The sequence below is a fragment of the Eschscholzia californica genome, unplaced genomic scaffold (genome assembly GCF_041429995.1).
Source record: "Eschscholzia californica isolate CP2 unplaced genomic scaffold, dmEscCali1.0.p SCAF_1, whole genome shotgun sequence".
In the NCBI taxonomy this organism is placed as follows: Eukaryota; Viridiplantae; Streptophyta; class Magnoliopsida; order Ranunculales; family Papaveraceae; genus Eschscholzia; species Eschscholzia californica.
In genome coordinates, this window is record NW_028238198.1 from 76,849,250 (window position 1) to 76,867,072 (window position 17,823).

The following is a 17,823-nucleotide window of genomic DNA, read 5'->3' on the forward strand; positions in this document are numbered from 1 at the left end:
TCTCGTGAACGACGTGAGACTATCACAATTCTCCCATCCTCGACGAAGAGCCGTCCTCGGAATGGTATTAGAGGGTTGGATTCAGGTATTAGAGGTTAAGTGAGGCTTAGTCTTGCCCAAGCGGGAGGCCGAATATATATTTGGATAAACTGGATCTATAGGACCCGTACACACAACCTTTAGATATTTTAGAGAGATGGAACACCAACTGGGCTTTAGCTAATAGGCCCAAGATAGATGGAACACCAATTGGCCTCTAGGTAATAGGCCCATATGATGTGAAGTGTATATCATTCAAATTTTCTAAAAACAAAACAGTAAACAATTCAGACGAAAGAGACGGCCATTCAAAACAAAATCATATTTGAAAGAAATGATTTGCTCTGGAGCGGCGCATTTCCACTTGTTATAAAGACGAGCATCATGATATATTCTGCATTCGTCTTCGTTTAATACACAAGCCATTCTATGTTTAACCAAAAAAGTTGTCATTTTGGTGGTCATGAATCTAACAAAATAACAAAATTCAAGTATTCAACTTATGATAATATGAAACTGCAATTCAAGTTCACATTTAAACTTTGGTGAATACCAAATCCATGAATCCAAGACAGGAAGTTCAAGTTAACCAAGAACAGAACAGAAAACCAAAAACATAAAAGAGTAGCAAGAAACTGTCTAAATGAAGGAGAACGATCTATACGAAGAGAACCCAAGTAACAAGCAAACACATAGTTTAATGGTTGAGAAGATATAAAGGAGTAGTTCTAGACAGTTTGATTACTCCTCTTGAAGTCAAGGCAATTTGAACAGTCGCAATCAGGGAATCGACACATTTTGCACCCAAAGCAGTAACATCTATCGCAACCACGGCATTTTGAGGATTTAGGGCAACGACTGAACATACGGCGGCTTTTGGTTTCCCTGTCAGAAGTCTCACATGTTTTACTGAAAAACATAAAGAACCATTAAACCAAATATTAGAATTTGCAATTAGGAGTGAAATGAACTAAATCACACACACACGCGCGCGCACGCACGCACGCACGCACGCACATATATATGAAAGGCTCTTTATGTATACAACCTTGAGCAATAAAACCCCTAACAAAATATACCCATATTAACGTGACACATCGCGAACACGAAAAGAAATAAAGAATGTCTGACTTCGCCAGTAAAAAGAGAAAGAATCTCAATGAAATGTGGGTTTTTCTCTACATTATTCAAGAAATGAAAACAATCACTTTTAGCTATCTCAGTTCATGACTTGTGGGATTTATGTTTTTAAGCAATTGACTGACCGAAAAACTATCTTATAACAGCATAAAATATCAAGAAATTGAGGCCAAGTTAAGGTTTTAATTGAAGCAATACTAGCACAAATCATTTAAAAGAAAAATATTAGCACAAAGTGAGAAACTTACTTGTCATATGGAACATCAGCACATTTCCACTTCTTGTAAAGACGTGCATCATGATAGAATCGACATTCTTTCTCATTTCTACAGTGAAACCTACACAACTTGTTACACTCTGGACAAGTAAGAAACTCGTCTCGATGGGTAACTCGCACGAATCTTTTCGAGGGATGGGCTTGCTTGTAATACTTTAGGAGTGATGTCCTCTCAAGCGGAACTTTATTGCTCTTAACCGTTACCCAAATATTCTTTTTCCAATTTTTGTTTTGTTCTTTTTCAGCGTGTTTCTCGAATTCTGCTGGTTTAATCTTATCTGCTCAACACATGCATGAATTAAAAAAAACACGATTAAGGTAGGCTTGTTTGTTACTAAACATCTAAATTCTATCTGAAATATCATTCATATTAATATACGTTGTACATATTTTATATGAAATGGTGCATATGATTTTCTGAACAAAGTCAATGTATAATTTTGTCTTTTTAACATCATATCTTAAAGCAACTTTTCCTATCAAATCCTGACATAGTACACGACTGAAACATTTAAAAAAACTAGTTTTGAGATCTAACAAAGAGTAGGTACAAGAATATCAAAATTTGTATTTAACTTCCAAAGTTAATTCAGATATCGACATTTAGAAAAACAAACACTACCTAAGCCAATGTTATAAATTATCATAATCAAATACTAAGCAAGCAAAAAAACACATCTCAACCATGAATTGTTAAGAGAAAAGTGAGCCAAGGTCTCATTAAAACAACTATCTTAGAGATATTACCCACCACAAGAAATAGTGTTTAGATTACTTCTATCAACTTACAAAGTTGTTTACTTTGATTATAAATGTACTTCTACTTTAAAACAGGAAACAAAATATCCTATCCTTGGATCAAACAAGAATCATGCATATAGACTTTGATTATAAATCTTTTTTTTTTATCAACTAATCATAAACTAAAGATGATGAAAACCCTAATTTGAACTATATATCCAACTTGAATATAAGAACAATTAAAACTTTAGTTTAAGAAGATATCAGCTCACATGCCAAGAAAAATAAAACCTTTTTGTTCTTGAGAAGCCTCTGAAACCCAAAACAGAATGACAAAATATGAAGCTAAAAACTAGACACACAGTCATATATGCTCAAACTTTGAAGGTAAAATGGAAATATCTATAAGAAGATGATGAAGACCCATTACTCAGATAAAGATCTAAGTGAAAGAACTGACCTTCCTTGCAACCAATTGTACAATTACAGCTTATCCAGAGATCACCCTCGCGATTAACCCTAAGTTTACCACAAGAATCTCCAAATTTTGTACTTGTACAGCCACACATCACCTCAAGATAATCTTTTTCAATCTTCACATGATACATATCCTTCAGCTCATCTTCACTAAAGAGCACTCCTGGAGTAATAACATCTCTGGGGACAATTTCTGTCATCTTTCTCTTTCTACCCATGATCTGATCAGAAAGGGTTAGATGAAAATGATATAGCTAGAAAACTCAAATGAAAAATTCATAAATGGGAAAGCATTAGTAAGTTCAATACCTGATTAAAGGGTAAGAAATCTATACAAAGATTGCTACAATCAAGAGAATATCGATACGTTGGAGGCGACTCTTGAGCGAATCGAAGCGATCTTCTAGCGAAGCGATCCTCTGTAGAGAGTAGTACAATAGATAAGGAGAGGAGGAAGAGAGAGAGACAGAGAGAGAAAGGTTAATGAACTAGCTGCATGGACATGAGGAGGGAAGGGAGAAGAAACCAAGGTTAAGTCTTCCTTATGTAAAGGAGAAGAGTTTATATAGGGACTTTTCTTTGTGTTTCTATGTTTCTACTTGTGTCTTCTCATTGACCTACTTCCTCTCATTTTCCATTCATGTTTTAATAACATAACAACCCTAATCCTAGGGGTATGATATCTAACAACATCTTTATTTTTCTTAAGTTCTGATTGAGATTTTTTTTTTTCAAAATTAGGGTAACATAGGATGGAATTGGCCTATATATACCTATCAATTGACTTTCATTTGTTAGGTTTGGATCTAATGAATTTTGGGCTAACTCGAGGATATTCAATCCGATGGTTTGCGTTTTTTAACGCGCGTCTTTAATATACGTGCTTCAAAGCGTGAGATGTTAGATTTATTTTCTCCATTTTTATGTCATAATCTTCATGATATGATAAGATTGTGGAGAGACTTTACCTGGCGTGATAAGATTGTCGAGAGACTTTCATTTGTTAGGTTTGGATCTAATGAATTTTGGGCGAACTCGAGAGTATTCAATCCAATGGTTTGCGTTTTCGACGTGCGCCTTTAATATACATGCTTCAAAGAGTGAGCTGTTAGATTTATTTTTTCAATTTTTATGTCATAATCTTTAGGATTTGATAAGATTGTCGGGAGACTTTATCTGGCGTGACAAGGTCTTTTATTCTATAATAATTGAAGAAAGATTACTTCCGTAAAGAATTTCGATTCTACAGCGGAATTAAAACTTGTATTTTAGAGACATTTTTTTCATTAATGTAGATGAGATTCATGAACACTAACTAAACTATAAGTGCGTCAAGTAACACACAGCTATTCGCATACTAACAATCCCATTAAAACGTATGTATATATACACTGTGGTCCTAGATTCAAAAAGCTTAAACTACTTTTCCTATGTGCATACAACCTGTAACCATCCTAACTTATGCACAAGAAAAAGTGTGACTATCATACAACTTTTAGCATGAATTGGACAAGAAAACAATGACCGAAAAATGTTATTGATATCATAGTTTCTTTTTTGTTGAAATGAATTGATATCATAGTCAGTTGTCAGTAACGAAGTCCATATAAAAAAAAAAACTTCTTACAGTAATCGTTTGTTTTTCATACCGAGGGTACATGCATCAATCTAGTATATACATAAGCATGATGAAAGTCTGTAAATATTGTTTTAGCAAAAACAAGATTAGAACTTACTTATACATGACTCGATATGGTTTTGAGACGTCTCTAATTACAAATTATCAGAATTCTTTGCTAGTACTCAAAAAAATTAAGAGAGTTGAATCACATGATGCATGTATATGAAAGATATTTATGAGTAATTATATCACTATTTGGACTAGTTATGATTTTTTACAATCAAAATGTGAAGTTAATTAATTGGTTTAGGTAGGGACCCCAAGGGTGAAGGGTAGATAAATAAAGTTTTTTCTTAGCAAAGTTCGAGTATGTCCCGGTCGAGTATGAAGTTGCTCCATATTGGTTTAGTTAGGGACCCCATAGAATAAAAGATGTTTGTCCCAGTCATCGTTTTCCCTTCTGTTTTATTATATAGACTAGGGTATATCCCGTGCCCTAGGGCACAGACACTTGTATCAATCAAATGTTACAAAATTTATTTTATATTTTACTGAGAGAGAGAGATTTTTGTTAGTTATTATTTTTTGGTATTATTTTTTTGTTTCTTTTCTCTTAAATTAGTTATTATTTTATTGAGAGAGAGAGAGAGATTTTAATTTCTTTCTTTAACCCTTGAAATTTATTTTGTTTCTTTTTTTCTTAGATTAGTTATTTTATTTTTAAGAAGGAAAGGATTATTGTTTTTTAAATAGGTAACTTTATTTCTACGAAGGACTATATTTTAAATTTTGAGAAGGGCTTTTAGACAATATGCATAATTAAATAAGGATGTTTGTCCCAGTCATCGTTTTCCCTTCTGTTTTATATAATAGATTAAAAAACTAACCCATTTTGCCAGCCTATATATAGCCAAGAAGAGGAAGAAATTTTCCATTGGCATTTTGTCTATTCCGACACTCTCTTTAAAACTCAGGGGACCTTCTCCGTATTTATTTTAAGACAACTGTAAACATTGTATTATTTATATATCATCAGTTAACTGAAAAAAAAAAATATAATCAGAACAGAAGAATTTAAAATTTGATAAAAGTAATTTGAAACTTATACTCCTAATTGTAACCATCAAGGTTGTATCAGAAGCGGCCATGCAAACCATCTTGTATCTAGCAGCTTTTAAGTCATTCTCCGACCATGACTTATATCGCTCGATAGAACATGACTCACATACCTGCAAGAACGTAAACGCCGACTAACAGTCTGACCCATGACCACCATTTCGGAACCAGAATCATCTCAAACTACACCTGAAGAACCAAGGTTGTGTTTGATAACTATTTGGAGAAAGGAAAAAAATCAGAGAAATATTTACTCCGAGTAATATTTACCCTGAGAAACATTTACTCTATGAATATTTTCACATTTTCCCGGTGTTTGTTTTGCTAAGAAAAACATAATTAGTTTTTTCAACTTTTCTATTTTTCATTGTTTGGTTTTCTAAGAAAACGTATTTTTCAATCTCAAAATGGATATACAGAAGTGCTAGTTTCCAATCCAAATTGTTATAAACCTACAAGCATGATCAAAGACTCATTTTTCTTTAATAACAATTTGACTTTTATTTTCTACTCTTGATCTAGTAAAAAAGTTATAGTTTAGTAGGAAATTGAGTGAAATCCATGGGTAGATTGTTTTGTGAAATATTTACTGTGTAGAAACTCCTCCCCTATTAGTCAGTTTAACATGGAAATCTCCATAGGCAATAATCCCTTCATTTTGTTTGAAGAAATTAATGGAATGGGATGAGGTATAATATATTTTTCACAATTGTTTTTGTTGAAATATATTTTTCACAATTAAAGGATTCACCAACTTCCTCCATGATATCCACATTTTTGTAAGCATCAGTACCTTTATCTTCTTCCTCATATCATGAAGTCTACAACATATTTCTCTCTCTCTCTCTCTCTCTCTAACCTTGCTTCTAAATCCAAACTAAGCTAAATAAGTAAGGGTTCTTTTGAACCATGGGTGTGATGCAATTTTTGTTTTTTACAGAGAGAAGTAGAGATGGAGTTATGTAGGTGAAGATTGAAGTTCAAAAATTTGAAGATGAAGCTTTTTCACATTTTTTTCTCTCTCTACCTTTTGTTGATAATCTACCCATGTGATAGAGAGAGGGACAAAAGGGTAGAGAGAGAGAGAGATAGAAAGAGTAAGTACTCAGAGAAAGACCAAAGTAAGATAGAGAAAGAGAATTATATTTGGCTTTTACGGAGAGAGAAAATTTTACTCTGGTAGTAGTAGGGTCACAAATTCCCTCTATTATGGAGAAAATTGAGAAAAATAGGTCACGTGAGTCCAAAATTTTTTTCCTTGTATTTGCTACCAAACGCTTGGAAAATACAACTTTTTGAGTAAATTTTTCCACTTTTCGCGGGAAAAACACTTATCAAACACAACCCAAGTGGAAAAAAAAAATTCAAAGCTTCAAAAAAAGCCTTTGTGTTTTCTTAAAGGCGAAATCAAAAGATTCCACGGTTACCCCTCAGTATTCACTCGATAGTCATGTTCCACCACAATCCGACGAGACCGCGATCGAACACTTAGTAAATTTAGTCGCTGACCAAGTCTGAGCTGAAAGACTCAACGAAAAGTTCGAGATCGATTCGGTTGGAGATGGTATAGATGGATATTTAACATGATTTCAGATGGTCGTTTTCTATTCTTATCAACGAAATCGCTCCGGTATTTTTTTCGTAGTGATAAGGGTCTTCCTCAAGGAGCCCCATATACCCTTTCCTCTTTCTGAGAAGTTTTCTCTATCCTTATGAAGCAAGATATCTTTGAATTGTACTTCAGGTTTCTCTGTAGGCAAGGATTCTAATCAAGTGACCATTTATATATAGCTCTGATTTCAGTAGATTTCTCAATCTATTTGAAACTATTTAAGCAAAGAATTTTTTTTTGGTAATGTAAATAAAATACTTATTTCCCCAAACTGCCAATCTTATACATGGCTCACAAAAAAATCTTAAACATTTTTTTCTCCTCTCTAAGTAAAATTACCAATTTCATCTTAAAAAAAAGTAAAATTACCAACCAAACACACCCTAAAGATATATTTCCCAAAAATTGAGAACGAACTAACTGAAAGAACCGTATAAATCTATAACCGGCTAATTGCAGGAGTAAGTCATCCGATAATAAAATTGAGATGAATAATTTACTTGTGACGCCCCGCCTGAAAACAAACATATGGGACGGCCAAACAACTTTTCAAAAGAAACCCAAATTAGACAGAGTCTCATCTGTATATTAGTTTTGTCGCGGTCATAGATGTCCCTGCAACATTATATAATTCTAAGAGCATAAAAATTACATTAAAGAAACCTTCAAAATTCACTCACAAATAACAAAGTTTAACTATTCAAGTTAAGATGATATAAAATGGCAAATTCAATCTTTGGTGAATACCAAATCTATGAAGCCAAGATAGGAAGTTCAAGTTAACTAAGAACAAAAACAGAAAACCAAAAACATAAAAGAACCCAGGTAACAAGCAAACACATAGTTTAATGGTTGAGAAGATATGAAGGAGTAGTTCTAGACAGTTTGATTACTCCTCTTGAAGGCAAGGCAGATTGAACAGTCGCAATCAGGGAATCGGCACATTTTGCACCCAAAGCAGTAACATCTATCATAACCACGGCATTTTAAGGATCTAGGGCAACTGACTGAACATACGGCGGCTTTTGGTTTCCCTGTCAGAAGTCTCACATGTTTTACTGAAAAACATAAAGAACCATTAAACCAAATATTAGAATTTGCAATTAGGAGTGAAATGAACTAAATCATATATACACACACACATATATATATATATATATATATATATATATGAAAGGCTCTTTATGTATACAACCTTGAGCAATAAAACCCCTAACAAAATATACCCATATTAACGTGACACATCGCGAACACGAAAAGAAATAAAGAATGTCTGACTTCGCCAGTAAAAAGAGAAAGAATCTCAATGAAATGTGGGTTTTTTCTCTACATTATTCAAGAAATGAAAACAATCACTTTTAGCTATCTCAGTTCATGACTCGTGGGATTTATGTTTTTAAGCAATTGACTGACCGAAAAACTACCTTATAACAGCATAAAATATCAAGAAATTGAGGCCAAGTTAAGGTTTTGAACAATGTTTAACACAGAGATAGGTGACCTTCGACTAACTTTTTTCTTACGCATCAAACCATGTTTTTTTTTCTTCTGAAAAACAATTTCTATGTTAGTTTTATGAACACAGTTTAATCTCGACGAAGAGCATATTTCTAGGATTATTTTGACTCACCAAGCTTGATTTCCAGGGCTTGGTCATTACGGACCATATTAGTCCCACATTGCTTAGAAAGAGTAATTTCCGATCCTAGGTAATAATGTTCATACTACCAACTTGGTTCTATGGAGGTCTTAGCCTAAGGCAATTAGGAGGGGACGACCGGGCGGGTTTGGGTAGCATGCCAATTGGGTAGTATGGCAAGCCCATGCCACGAAACAAACTCTTGTATAGTGAGGAATTAGACCCGACAGTCTATGGTGGAGTCTAGATCTCTTTAGGTATCGCTTTGGCTGAACCAGTTCGCTGTTTGGTAGGTAAACAAAAAAACATTAACAAAAATACAGAAAAGGTCACTGTATAAACGAAAAAAACAAAAACAAAATTGTGGTTCATTTCAGTGCTAAATGGTGTACATATAGGTTGAAACCTAAGATACTTATAGTTCCTACCTAGTAAGTAAAATGAAGAACTAAAATCACTCTGAGCTCTGAAGCACACCAATAGAAGTAACTAAGGCATAAAACTATAACCTATCCACAAATAATATGAACAAAACAGTCAGATGATCTCTGCTCTCAGATAGAGCTAGTGGAATTCTATACGATTTCTGATTTCTCGATGGCGAAGCAAAGTTTGGAGCCACTTTGAGGAGGTAATCTGAAGCACCAGATATGAACTTTATGGATTCTCTCTATCAGTCCCAATTTAGAAACCAAGAAATTCCAGTTCGTAGTAAATACATGGTTCTTCAAACATCGCCGAAATTTAAATTGAAGATGAGATGTTCCTCCTTCTGAATCAACCACCATGGCACTCAGTCCTTCCCTGTTCCCTCCTGGACCATAAATTCTCCACTTTTCTTTATTGGTTAAGTAGGTTTCCCATACTTCACAACGTGGGAAGAAGAATCTCCCCTGGTTTGGATTCGTATCGCTAACCTCAAGTTTCTTCTCTGTCAGCCACATTAGGTCCGTGCCGTTGTATTTGGCGATTAAGTCTTCGATTACAACAGGCACCTGTCGTTGTTGTTGTTGTGGTTGTCGTGGTGCTGTAATTCGTAGTGGTAGTGGATGTATAGTCTTCTTCTTCTTCTTCTTCTTCGTTTTTGTTCTTTGAGGAATCACAACAATAAGGTCGTCATTATCATCATCATCATTAGACTTGGTTCTTTTATTTCTTTCAATGGTTTTGTTGCCAATGCAGTTATTATGATCGTCATTAGACCAAGTTCTTTTATTTCCTTGAGTAGTTCCGTATTTTGCCCTAAGCCAGGCTTCACGATAGTCGTTGGCAACATCACATCTAGGTCTGGGGTTTTCACCTCTTCTATATCTAAGTTTCTCCAACTCAACAGCTTCAAGTAGGGCAGAAACACACCTTTTTCTTTGTTCAACACCTTTTCTGGTAAAGTCATAACCCTTCACTGGAATTTTTTCGATTTCGTCTCTTCTTAATTCGAATTCCTCAATATCCATATCTTCATAATTTTCCCATGCACTTTTTTCTTGTTCACGGAAATGCATCATAGCAACATATTCATCAACTATATCATCATCAGAACCCTTATTAGGATCAGATTCCTTCATTGGATCAGAACCCTCTATTGAATTAGAACCCTTAATTGCATCAGAACCCTTAATTTCATGAGAACCCTTAATTGGATCAGAATCCCCAATTGCATCATTTCCATATTTTAACTCAGTTAGTCTGATTTGTTCATAAGAAACCCTGTAAGAAACAAAACAAAACAATTTCAATCAGGGTTTAATTCAAAATAGACAACAAATCAAGCAAAACCCTTAAAAGATATTCTTTGTTTCCTCTCTGAATCTGTGAAATTGAAAATCTTTGGTTTCTTAAACAGAGATTCACTTTTTCTTGTTGAATCTTAATCTTTATGGAAAACAAAATGAAGGAAGTAATAAACCTAAATCAAAAAATAAATATACACAAAATGAAAACCTAAATCAGAGAAGAAGATGATTATCAAACTTATCCAAGAAATGAAAAAAAGAACTAGAAAAGAATCAAGATAAATACCACATATTTGGATGATCAGAACCCATGATTGAAAAATTGATTGATGATTCTTCTTCTCACTTGGCTTGTTGTTCTTGATTGACCAGAGAAAAAAAGGGATACACTTTCTCTCTCTAGGGTTTTTTTTTTGTTGCTAAAGAACTTGGTTAGTTTATAGAGTGGTGTTCAGAACTTCAGAGTGTAGTTTCCAACTTCTAAGGGTTTCTCTAGTTTCATGATCGTGTGGATTTTGAAACACCCAATGCTAGATTCCTTCGGTTCTATCAGCCGTTCACTTTGACGAACAATTTGGAATAACCGTCCGATTAAATGTGTTATCAGATATTGGATTTAGGGAATAACCGTATATTCATATTCCTATATATCCTCTTTTTTTTTTCTTCTTCTGATATTTCTTGTTTATCTATGTCTATGGTCAAATGTTTTTCTCACCCTAAATCAGGCAGACAAAAGCCTCTTCAATTTTTTTTTTTTTTTTTTTAGTTTGAAGGTCTCCGGCCGGAAATTTGGCCGGCCGGCGACCTCTGCCGGAGAAGGTGATGAGGTGGCCTAACAGATGAGGTGGCATGACATGGCAGAGAGAGAAAAAGAGATGGAAGAGAGAGAGTGACGGAAAGTTAAAGTTAACGGTAATAGGGGGTCATATGAGTATTTCTCGTAAAGTAGGGGGCCAGGCGGGAAGCTGGTCACAAAGTTGGGGGCCATTAGGGAAATAACCCATAAAAAAATAAGTAAATGACATGTTCAGAAAATCAGATTGAGTAGCCGAAATGTTATGCGTTTTCATATTTTTCGGCGAAGTTGTCCAGTTTAACGCATAAACTACATTGTGCCTGACATAAATTTCATTGTGTGTAACATATATTCATATCTTATAGTGCAATTTTTGTCCATTGGACACGAATTTTGTCGAACATGATACACATTTTGACGCATTTAACTATATCTTACATTTTGGTGTTTTTAAAATAAGAATAAGAAAATGTGTTCGATTTTTCTTTAGTGCTTACGACACAGACAACATGAATTTTAGATTTAATTCAATGCGATTAGTAATGGTGATGATAAGGCTTAAAGACGATAATAATAATGATATACTATATTTTATTTAGAAGTCTCACAACGTCACATTCCTAACCATAAAGAGGATACTAGCGATAATAGAGACTAGTAATAATAGATGAGTTGCTGCCCGGTGGCATCTGAATGTTTCCTTTGTTCAGGCCGTCTTTAGATCTTGTTGCTGGATTGGACCAAGCAGGTACATTTTAAACTCGGACAGAACCCTTGATGAAAACAATGCAGGTTATGTAGCTAATATCCGTGATGACACGGAAATGTTATTAAATGCAGGTACGACATTAGTGGAGAAGCAAACTATTTTCATCCGCGAATTACAAAGGGTCGAGATGAGACTAAGAATGGGCGGTAGCAAATGGAATTCAAGACCTTGAGGTGGGATGGACTCAAGAATATAAAAGACTTATTGACTGAGCCCAATCAATAGATACCATGGAGCTGGAGGGTGCGGCGAATTTGGAACCGAGTGAAGCAGCTGTTTGTTAGGTAGCCTAAGAGTTTTCATAAAAAAAGGGGTAAGCCTAAGAGTTAAACATATCTGTAGGGATCAAACCAAGCAGTCGATTATTGGTAAAAAATGAAGCTACATGATGGAGAGACCTTCTTGAGGAGTCACCGACTGCCGATCAAACTAAAAAACATTATTAACATGGGCTCTAGACTTCTAGAGGAACAGTGCGGATGAGGAAAAGATGGGGCTAGAGGGCATTTAATCCGCTTATCATACAAAAAATTGTTAACAGTGTTCTCGAAGTAACTATAGGAGAATGATAAGAGATAATTAAGAAATTAATAACAATTAGGCGGGTAATCCTGCCCGTCTAATCCCCCACCCCAACCCCCAAGATACATCATCATTCAAACAAATGGAATAAGCATTTATATGCTGTAAAGCTGTCTTAAAGACAATAAGATAGAATCATCGGCGGAATGTGATAGAACAATATGTGTAGCATGCACCCCAAAGTATCACTCAAAACCTAAGAAGCAAGAGACCATATTTGTAGGATTATTTTGACTCCCCAAGCTTGATTTCCATGGTTGGTGATTACTTACCATATTAGTCCTCCCACATTGCTTAGTATGAGTAATTTCCAGTCCTAGGTTATGATGTAACATCTTATATGTTACTATTGGCTAATTTCTATGGATGATCTTAGCCTAAGACGATTAGTGGAGGACGGCTGAACGGGCTTTGGTAGTATGGCAAACCCATGCCACCAAACAAAATCTTGTTCTGTTAGGAACTAGACCCGACAGACTATGGTGGCATCTAGATCTAGGACAATGCAAACAAAGTGTTACATCAGTTTCACTTCAAATATCTCATTCGCTTAGGCTGATAAGCTTTCCATTAGGTAGATCGAAAAAAAAACATTAACGAAAACACGAAAAAGGTCATTGTATAAATGAAAAAAAAGTACGAACATTGTGGCTCATTTCAGTGCTAAGATGATGTAGATACAGGTTGAAACCTAAGATACTTGTAGTTCCTACCTAGTAAGTAAAACTAAAAACTAAAATCACTCTGAGTTCTGAAGAACACCAATAGTAGTAACTAAGGAATAAAACTATAACCTACCCACAAATTGATGAACAAAACAGTTAGATGATCTCTGCTCTCAGATAGAGCTATTGAAATTGAACGTGATTTCTGATTTCTCGATGGCGAAGCGAAGTTTGGAGCAGGAGGTAATCTGAAGCACCAGAAATGAAGTTTCTTCAAACATTGCCCAAAATTTAAATTGAAGATGAGATGTTCATCCTTCTGAATCAACCACCATGGCACTCAGTCCTTCCCTGTCATCCTTTATCTTCTTCCTCTTCCTCCTCCTCTTCCTCCTCCTCTTCCTCCTCCTCCTCCTCTTCCTCCTCCTCTTCCTCTACCTCTACCTCTAGGTCCTCTTCCTCTTCCTCTTGTTCTTTTGACAGGGTCATCATTATCATCATCGCTAGAATTCGTACTTTCATTTCTTTCAGTGGTTCCAGTGCTAACGGAATAATCACTATCTTCATTAGACCTAGTTGTTTCAGTGGTTCCAGTGCTAACGGAATAATCAGTATCTTCATTAGACCTAGTTGTTTCAGTGGTTCCAGTGCTAACGGAATAATCAGCATCTTCATTAGACCTAGTTCCTTCAGTGGTTCCAGTGCTAACGGAATTATCAGTATCTTCATTAGACCTAGTTCTTTCAGTGGTTCCAGTGCCAATGGAATTATCATTATCTTCATTAGACCTAGTTCTTTCAGTGGTCCCAATGCCAATGGAGTTATCATTATCTTCATTAGACCTAGTACTTGTATTTCCTTGAGTAGTGGTTCCGTTTTTTCCACTACGCCAGGCTTCAAGAAAGCCGTTGGCCACAACACTTCTAGGTCTGGGTTTTTCACCTCTTCTATATCTATTTCTCTCCAACTCAACAGCTTCTTGCAGGGCAGCAACACTCTTTTTTCTCTCTTCAATGCCTTTTTTGGTGCAGTCATGACCCGGAACTGGAATTTTTTCGATTTCATCTCTTAGTAATTCGAATTGCTCAATATCCATATCTCCATAATTTTCCCTTGCACTTTCTTCTTGTTTACGAAAACGCATCATAGCACGATATCCATCAACTATATCATCATCAGAACCCCCCTTAGTAGGATCAGAACCCTTAGTTGGATCAGAATCCTTAATTGCATCAGAATCCGCTATTGAATTAGAACCCTTAGTTGGATCAGTATCCGCTATTGAATTGGAACCCTTAGTTGGATCAGAATCCTCTATTGAATTAGAACCCTTAATTGCATCAGAATCCGCTATTGAGTCAGACCCCTTAGTTGGATCAGAATCCTCTATTGAATTAGAACCCTTAATTGCATCAGAATCCTCTATTGAATTAGAACCCTCAATTGCATCATTGGAAACCCTGTAAGAAACAAAACAATTTCAATAGGGGTTTAATTCAAAATATACAACAAAGTAACCAAAACCCTTAAAAGATAATCTTTCTTTCCTCTCTGAATCTATGAAATTGAAAAGCTTTGGTTTCTTATAACAAAGATTCATCTTTTCTTGTTGAAGTTTGATCTTTTTGAAAAAACAAAATGAAGGAAATAAAAAACAAGAGCATTTCATTAATCACTCAAAAAGTAAAAAAAGAAACATGTAATTCTTGATTACCCAAAGTGAAAACCTAAATCAGAGAAAAAAAAAACGAACTAGAAAAGAATCAAGATAAATACCCCATATTTAGATGATCAGAACCCAGAACTGAAAAATTGATTGATGACGATTCTTCTTTTCTTTAGTTTATTGTTCTTGACTGAGCAGAGAAAAGAATCAAGATAAATACCCCATATTTGGATTTGATCAGAACCCAGAATTGAAAATTTGATTGATGATTTTTCTTTGCCTTTGGTTAATTGTTCTTGATTGAGCAGAGAAAAGAATGGATAGACTTTAATATGAACTTCACTCGCACTATATATATACAGTTTCCAACTGCTAAGGGTTTCCCTAGTTTCATGATCGTATGGATTTGAAACATTGAATGCCAGATTGCTTCGGCTCTATCAGCCGTTTATTTGAGGAACAATTTGGAATGATTTTTCTGCCATCGTTTGATTAAATGTATATCAGATTTTGGATTTATGACGGAAATACCCTCATCTTTATATTCCTATATATATATATTTTCTTCTTTCTTATGATTAAATGTTTTTTCGCCCTAAATCAGGCCGACAAAGGCCTCCTGAATTTGCCCCTTAAAATCGAGTATGGACAATAGAATTGTTCACTTATTGAAATGCGATTGACATTTTCTTGCTTGTTGTTCTTAAATTTGACATTTGTGCATAAAAGTTTTCGTACAGACACATGTCTCATTCCGCCGGATACAAAATAATGTTCAAAGGACATTTTTAAAATGTATCGAATGATTTAATATCGTGTATATGACATAGACCCATGTGCTTCCGACGTAAAAAAAAGAATGTGACCTTTCTGCAAAAGTACCCCTTTCTATTTCTATCTTCATCTTCTTTATTTCACCACCACCACAACTGCAACCACCGACCGAACGACGCTCTTTCCTTCTCTCTTTGGAAGGATGGGAGAAAGATACGAAATAAGAACTTTTATTTTAAAATCCTTAGAATAGATTTCCCAAAAGTCTTTTGTTCCTCCATCGATTTCTTCCGTCCTAATGAAAGTCGGTTATAGGTGTGGTTTGTTAGATAAAGGTGTATATAAACAGTAACACACAAATATATTCATCTTATGTAAGAAGAATTAGCCCTTTAACTTCACTTTCATATTCAAAATTAGGCCATAGTGGTGACTATATAGAGCTAAATTTCAAATGGATGCTTTTGAGGATTGACTTAAAGAGAATTTGAGTTTGATTCATCTACCACTTTAAAAGTAAGTCCCTTTCTCTACAAATGACTTTGATTGTCTACTTAAAAGCTCATAATATCCTCCTCCTTTTCTCACTCAAAATACCTTTCTTTACCTTAAAACAGAGTAAATAGATCAACAATAACTACTCAATCTGAAGTCCAAGCATTCAGAGATTCAGGGGTTAATAGCATGAACTTTGAGTTGAGATTTTATCTGATTCAGATTGGTTTAAATTAAAGAATTCCATTAACTAAACAACTTCGATTAAGTATCAAAGATTAATTACATGAATATGATCAACAATGAAAAGAAGTATGAAACTAATATTGACACAAAGTTAGACACCAAAACATTAAAGCTATTGTACGATTTCTGATTTCTCGATTGCGAAGCAAAGTTTGGAGTCTTTCTCAGGAGGTAATCTGAAGCACCAGATATGAACCTTATGTCTTCTCCCTTCCAGTCCCATTCTATGAACCATGTCATTATAGTTTGGACCAGCCAATACATATTTCATCACACTTGGCCACAATTTGAATTTGACTTGAGATGTTTCTCCATCAGAACGAACCACCTTCACACTCAGTCCTTCCTTGTTATCCTTTGTAACCTTAATTTTTTCCTTTTCTGTAGGGGTTAAGTAGCCTTTAAATGCTTCTTCACAAGGTGGCAAAAGTATTCTTCCCTCATTTCGATTTGTATCAGTATCCACAAGATTCTTTTCGGTTAGCCACATTATCTCTGTCCCGTTCTGAGCAGCGATTAACTTTTGGAGGATAGGAGGGAGCGGTCGTTGTTGTTGTTGTGGTTGTGGTTGTCGTCGTGCTGCTATAGCAGGCACCTCTCGTTGTTGCTGTTGTCGTTGTGCAGCTGTTGCAGGCACCTCTCGTTGTTGTGGTACAGCTATTCGAAGTGGTGGTGCTGCTATAGCAGGAACCTCTGGTCGTTGTGGTTGTACTTGTAGTTGTGGTGGTGTTACTTGTACAGGTGGTGCTGCTAATTTTACTCTTATTCTTAGTGGTGGTGGTGCTGCTATTGGTGCTTCACCTGCTTCTTCTGCTACCAGCGGTGGTGGTGGTGATGATGGATGTACGGTCTTCTTCTGCTTCGTTCTTGCTCTCTGAGGAATCTTGACAATACGGTTGGAATCATCATCATTAGACCTAGTTCTTTTATTTCCTTGAGTAGTTGTTTCGTTTTTTCCACTAAGCCACGCTTCGCGATAGTCGTTGGCAACATCACTTCTAGGTCTGGGTTTTTCACCTCTTCTATATCGAAGTGATTCCAACTCAACAGCTTCCTGTAGGGCAGCAACACACCTTTTTCTCTCTTCAACACCTTTTCTGGTGCAGTCATAACCCTGAATTGGAATTTTTTCGATTTCCTCTCTTCTTGATTCGAATTCCGCAATATCCATATTTGGATATTTTGACCATGCCTCTTCTTCTTGTTTACAAAAACGCATCATAGCAACATATTCATCAACTATATCATCATCAGAACCCCCCTTAGTAGGATCAGAATCCTTCATTGGATCAGAATCCTCTATTGAAATAGAACCCTTAATTGGATCAGAATCCTCTATTGAATTAGAACCCTTAATTGCATCCGAACCCATAATCGAATCAGAACCCATGCTTCAAAAACTTCTTCTTCTACTTGTTTTCTTTTGGCTTAA

The 17,823-nt window shown here is 35.4% G+C and overlaps 3 protein-coding genes across 3 annotated transcripts; all 3 read right to left on the minus strand.

Moving 5' to 3' along the window:
• Window positions 1-517: 517 nt before the first annotated feature.
• LOC147569336 (protein ULTRAPETALA 2-like) lies at window positions 518-3,295 on the minus strand. Its single transcript, XM_086671860.1, has 4 exons — window positions 2,984-3,295; window positions 2,658-2,895; window positions 1,428-1,734; window positions 518-948 (listed from the first exon to the last, which is right to left on the minus strand). Exons 2-4 carry the CDS (start codon window positions 2,890-2,892, stop codon window positions 768-770), a joined length of 723 nt encoding a protein of 240 aa, XP_086527986.1. The 5' UTR covers window positions 2,893-2,895; window positions 2,984-3,295; the 3' UTR covers window positions 518-767.
• A 5,721-nt stretch (window positions 3,296-9,016) lies between these two features.
• On the minus strand, window positions 9,017-11,009 carry LOC147569337 (uncharacterized). Its single transcript, XM_086671869.1, has 2 exons — window positions 10,682-11,009; window positions 9,017-10,369 (listed from the first exon to the last, which is right to left on the minus strand). The coding sequence occupies exons 1-2, from the start codon at window positions 10,705-10,707 to the stop codon at window positions 9,238-9,240; spliced, it is 1,158 nt and encodes a 385-aa protein (XP_086527995.1). The 5' UTR covers window positions 10,708-11,009; the 3' UTR covers window positions 9,017-9,237.
• Window positions 11,010-13,141: 2,132 nt separating this feature from the next.
• LOC147569338 (uncharacterized) lies at window positions 13,142-15,299 on the minus strand. Its single transcript, XM_086671883.1, has 2 exons — window positions 14,987-15,299; window positions 13,142-14,670 (listed from the first exon to the last, which is right to left on the minus strand). Exons 1-2 carry the CDS (start codon window positions 14,989-14,991, stop codon window positions 13,572-13,574), a joined length of 1,104 nt encoding a protein of 367 aa, XP_086528009.1. The 5' UTR covers window positions 14,992-15,299; the 3' UTR covers window positions 13,142-13,571.
• Window positions 15,300-17,823: the final 2,524 nt, after the last annotated feature.

What these genes read in the sequence shown, in the direction of transcription:
- LOC147569336 (XM_086671860.1), bottom strand. Translation starts at nt 2,892, where the DNA reads ATGGGTAGAAAGAGAAAGATGACAGAAATTGTCCCCAGAGATGTTATT. An exon ending in TACAATTGGTTGCAAGGAAG is followed by an intron (nt 1,735 to 2,657) that starts GTCAGTTCTTTC and finishes TGTGTTGAGCAG; the next exon opens with ATAAGATTAAACCAGCAGAA. An exon ending in GCTGATGTTCCATATGACAA is followed by an intron (nt 949 to 1,427) that starts GTAAGTTTCTCA and finishes TATGTTTTTCAG; the next exon opens with TAAAACATGTGAGACTTCTG.
- LOC147569337 (XM_086671869.1), bottom strand. Translation starts at nt 10,707, where the DNA reads ATGGGTTCTGATCATCCAAATATGTG. An exon ending in TCTGATCATCCAAATATGTG is followed by an intron (nt 10,370 to 10,681) that starts GTATTTATCTTG and finishes TGTTTCTTACAG; the next exon opens with GGTTTCTTATGAACAAATCA.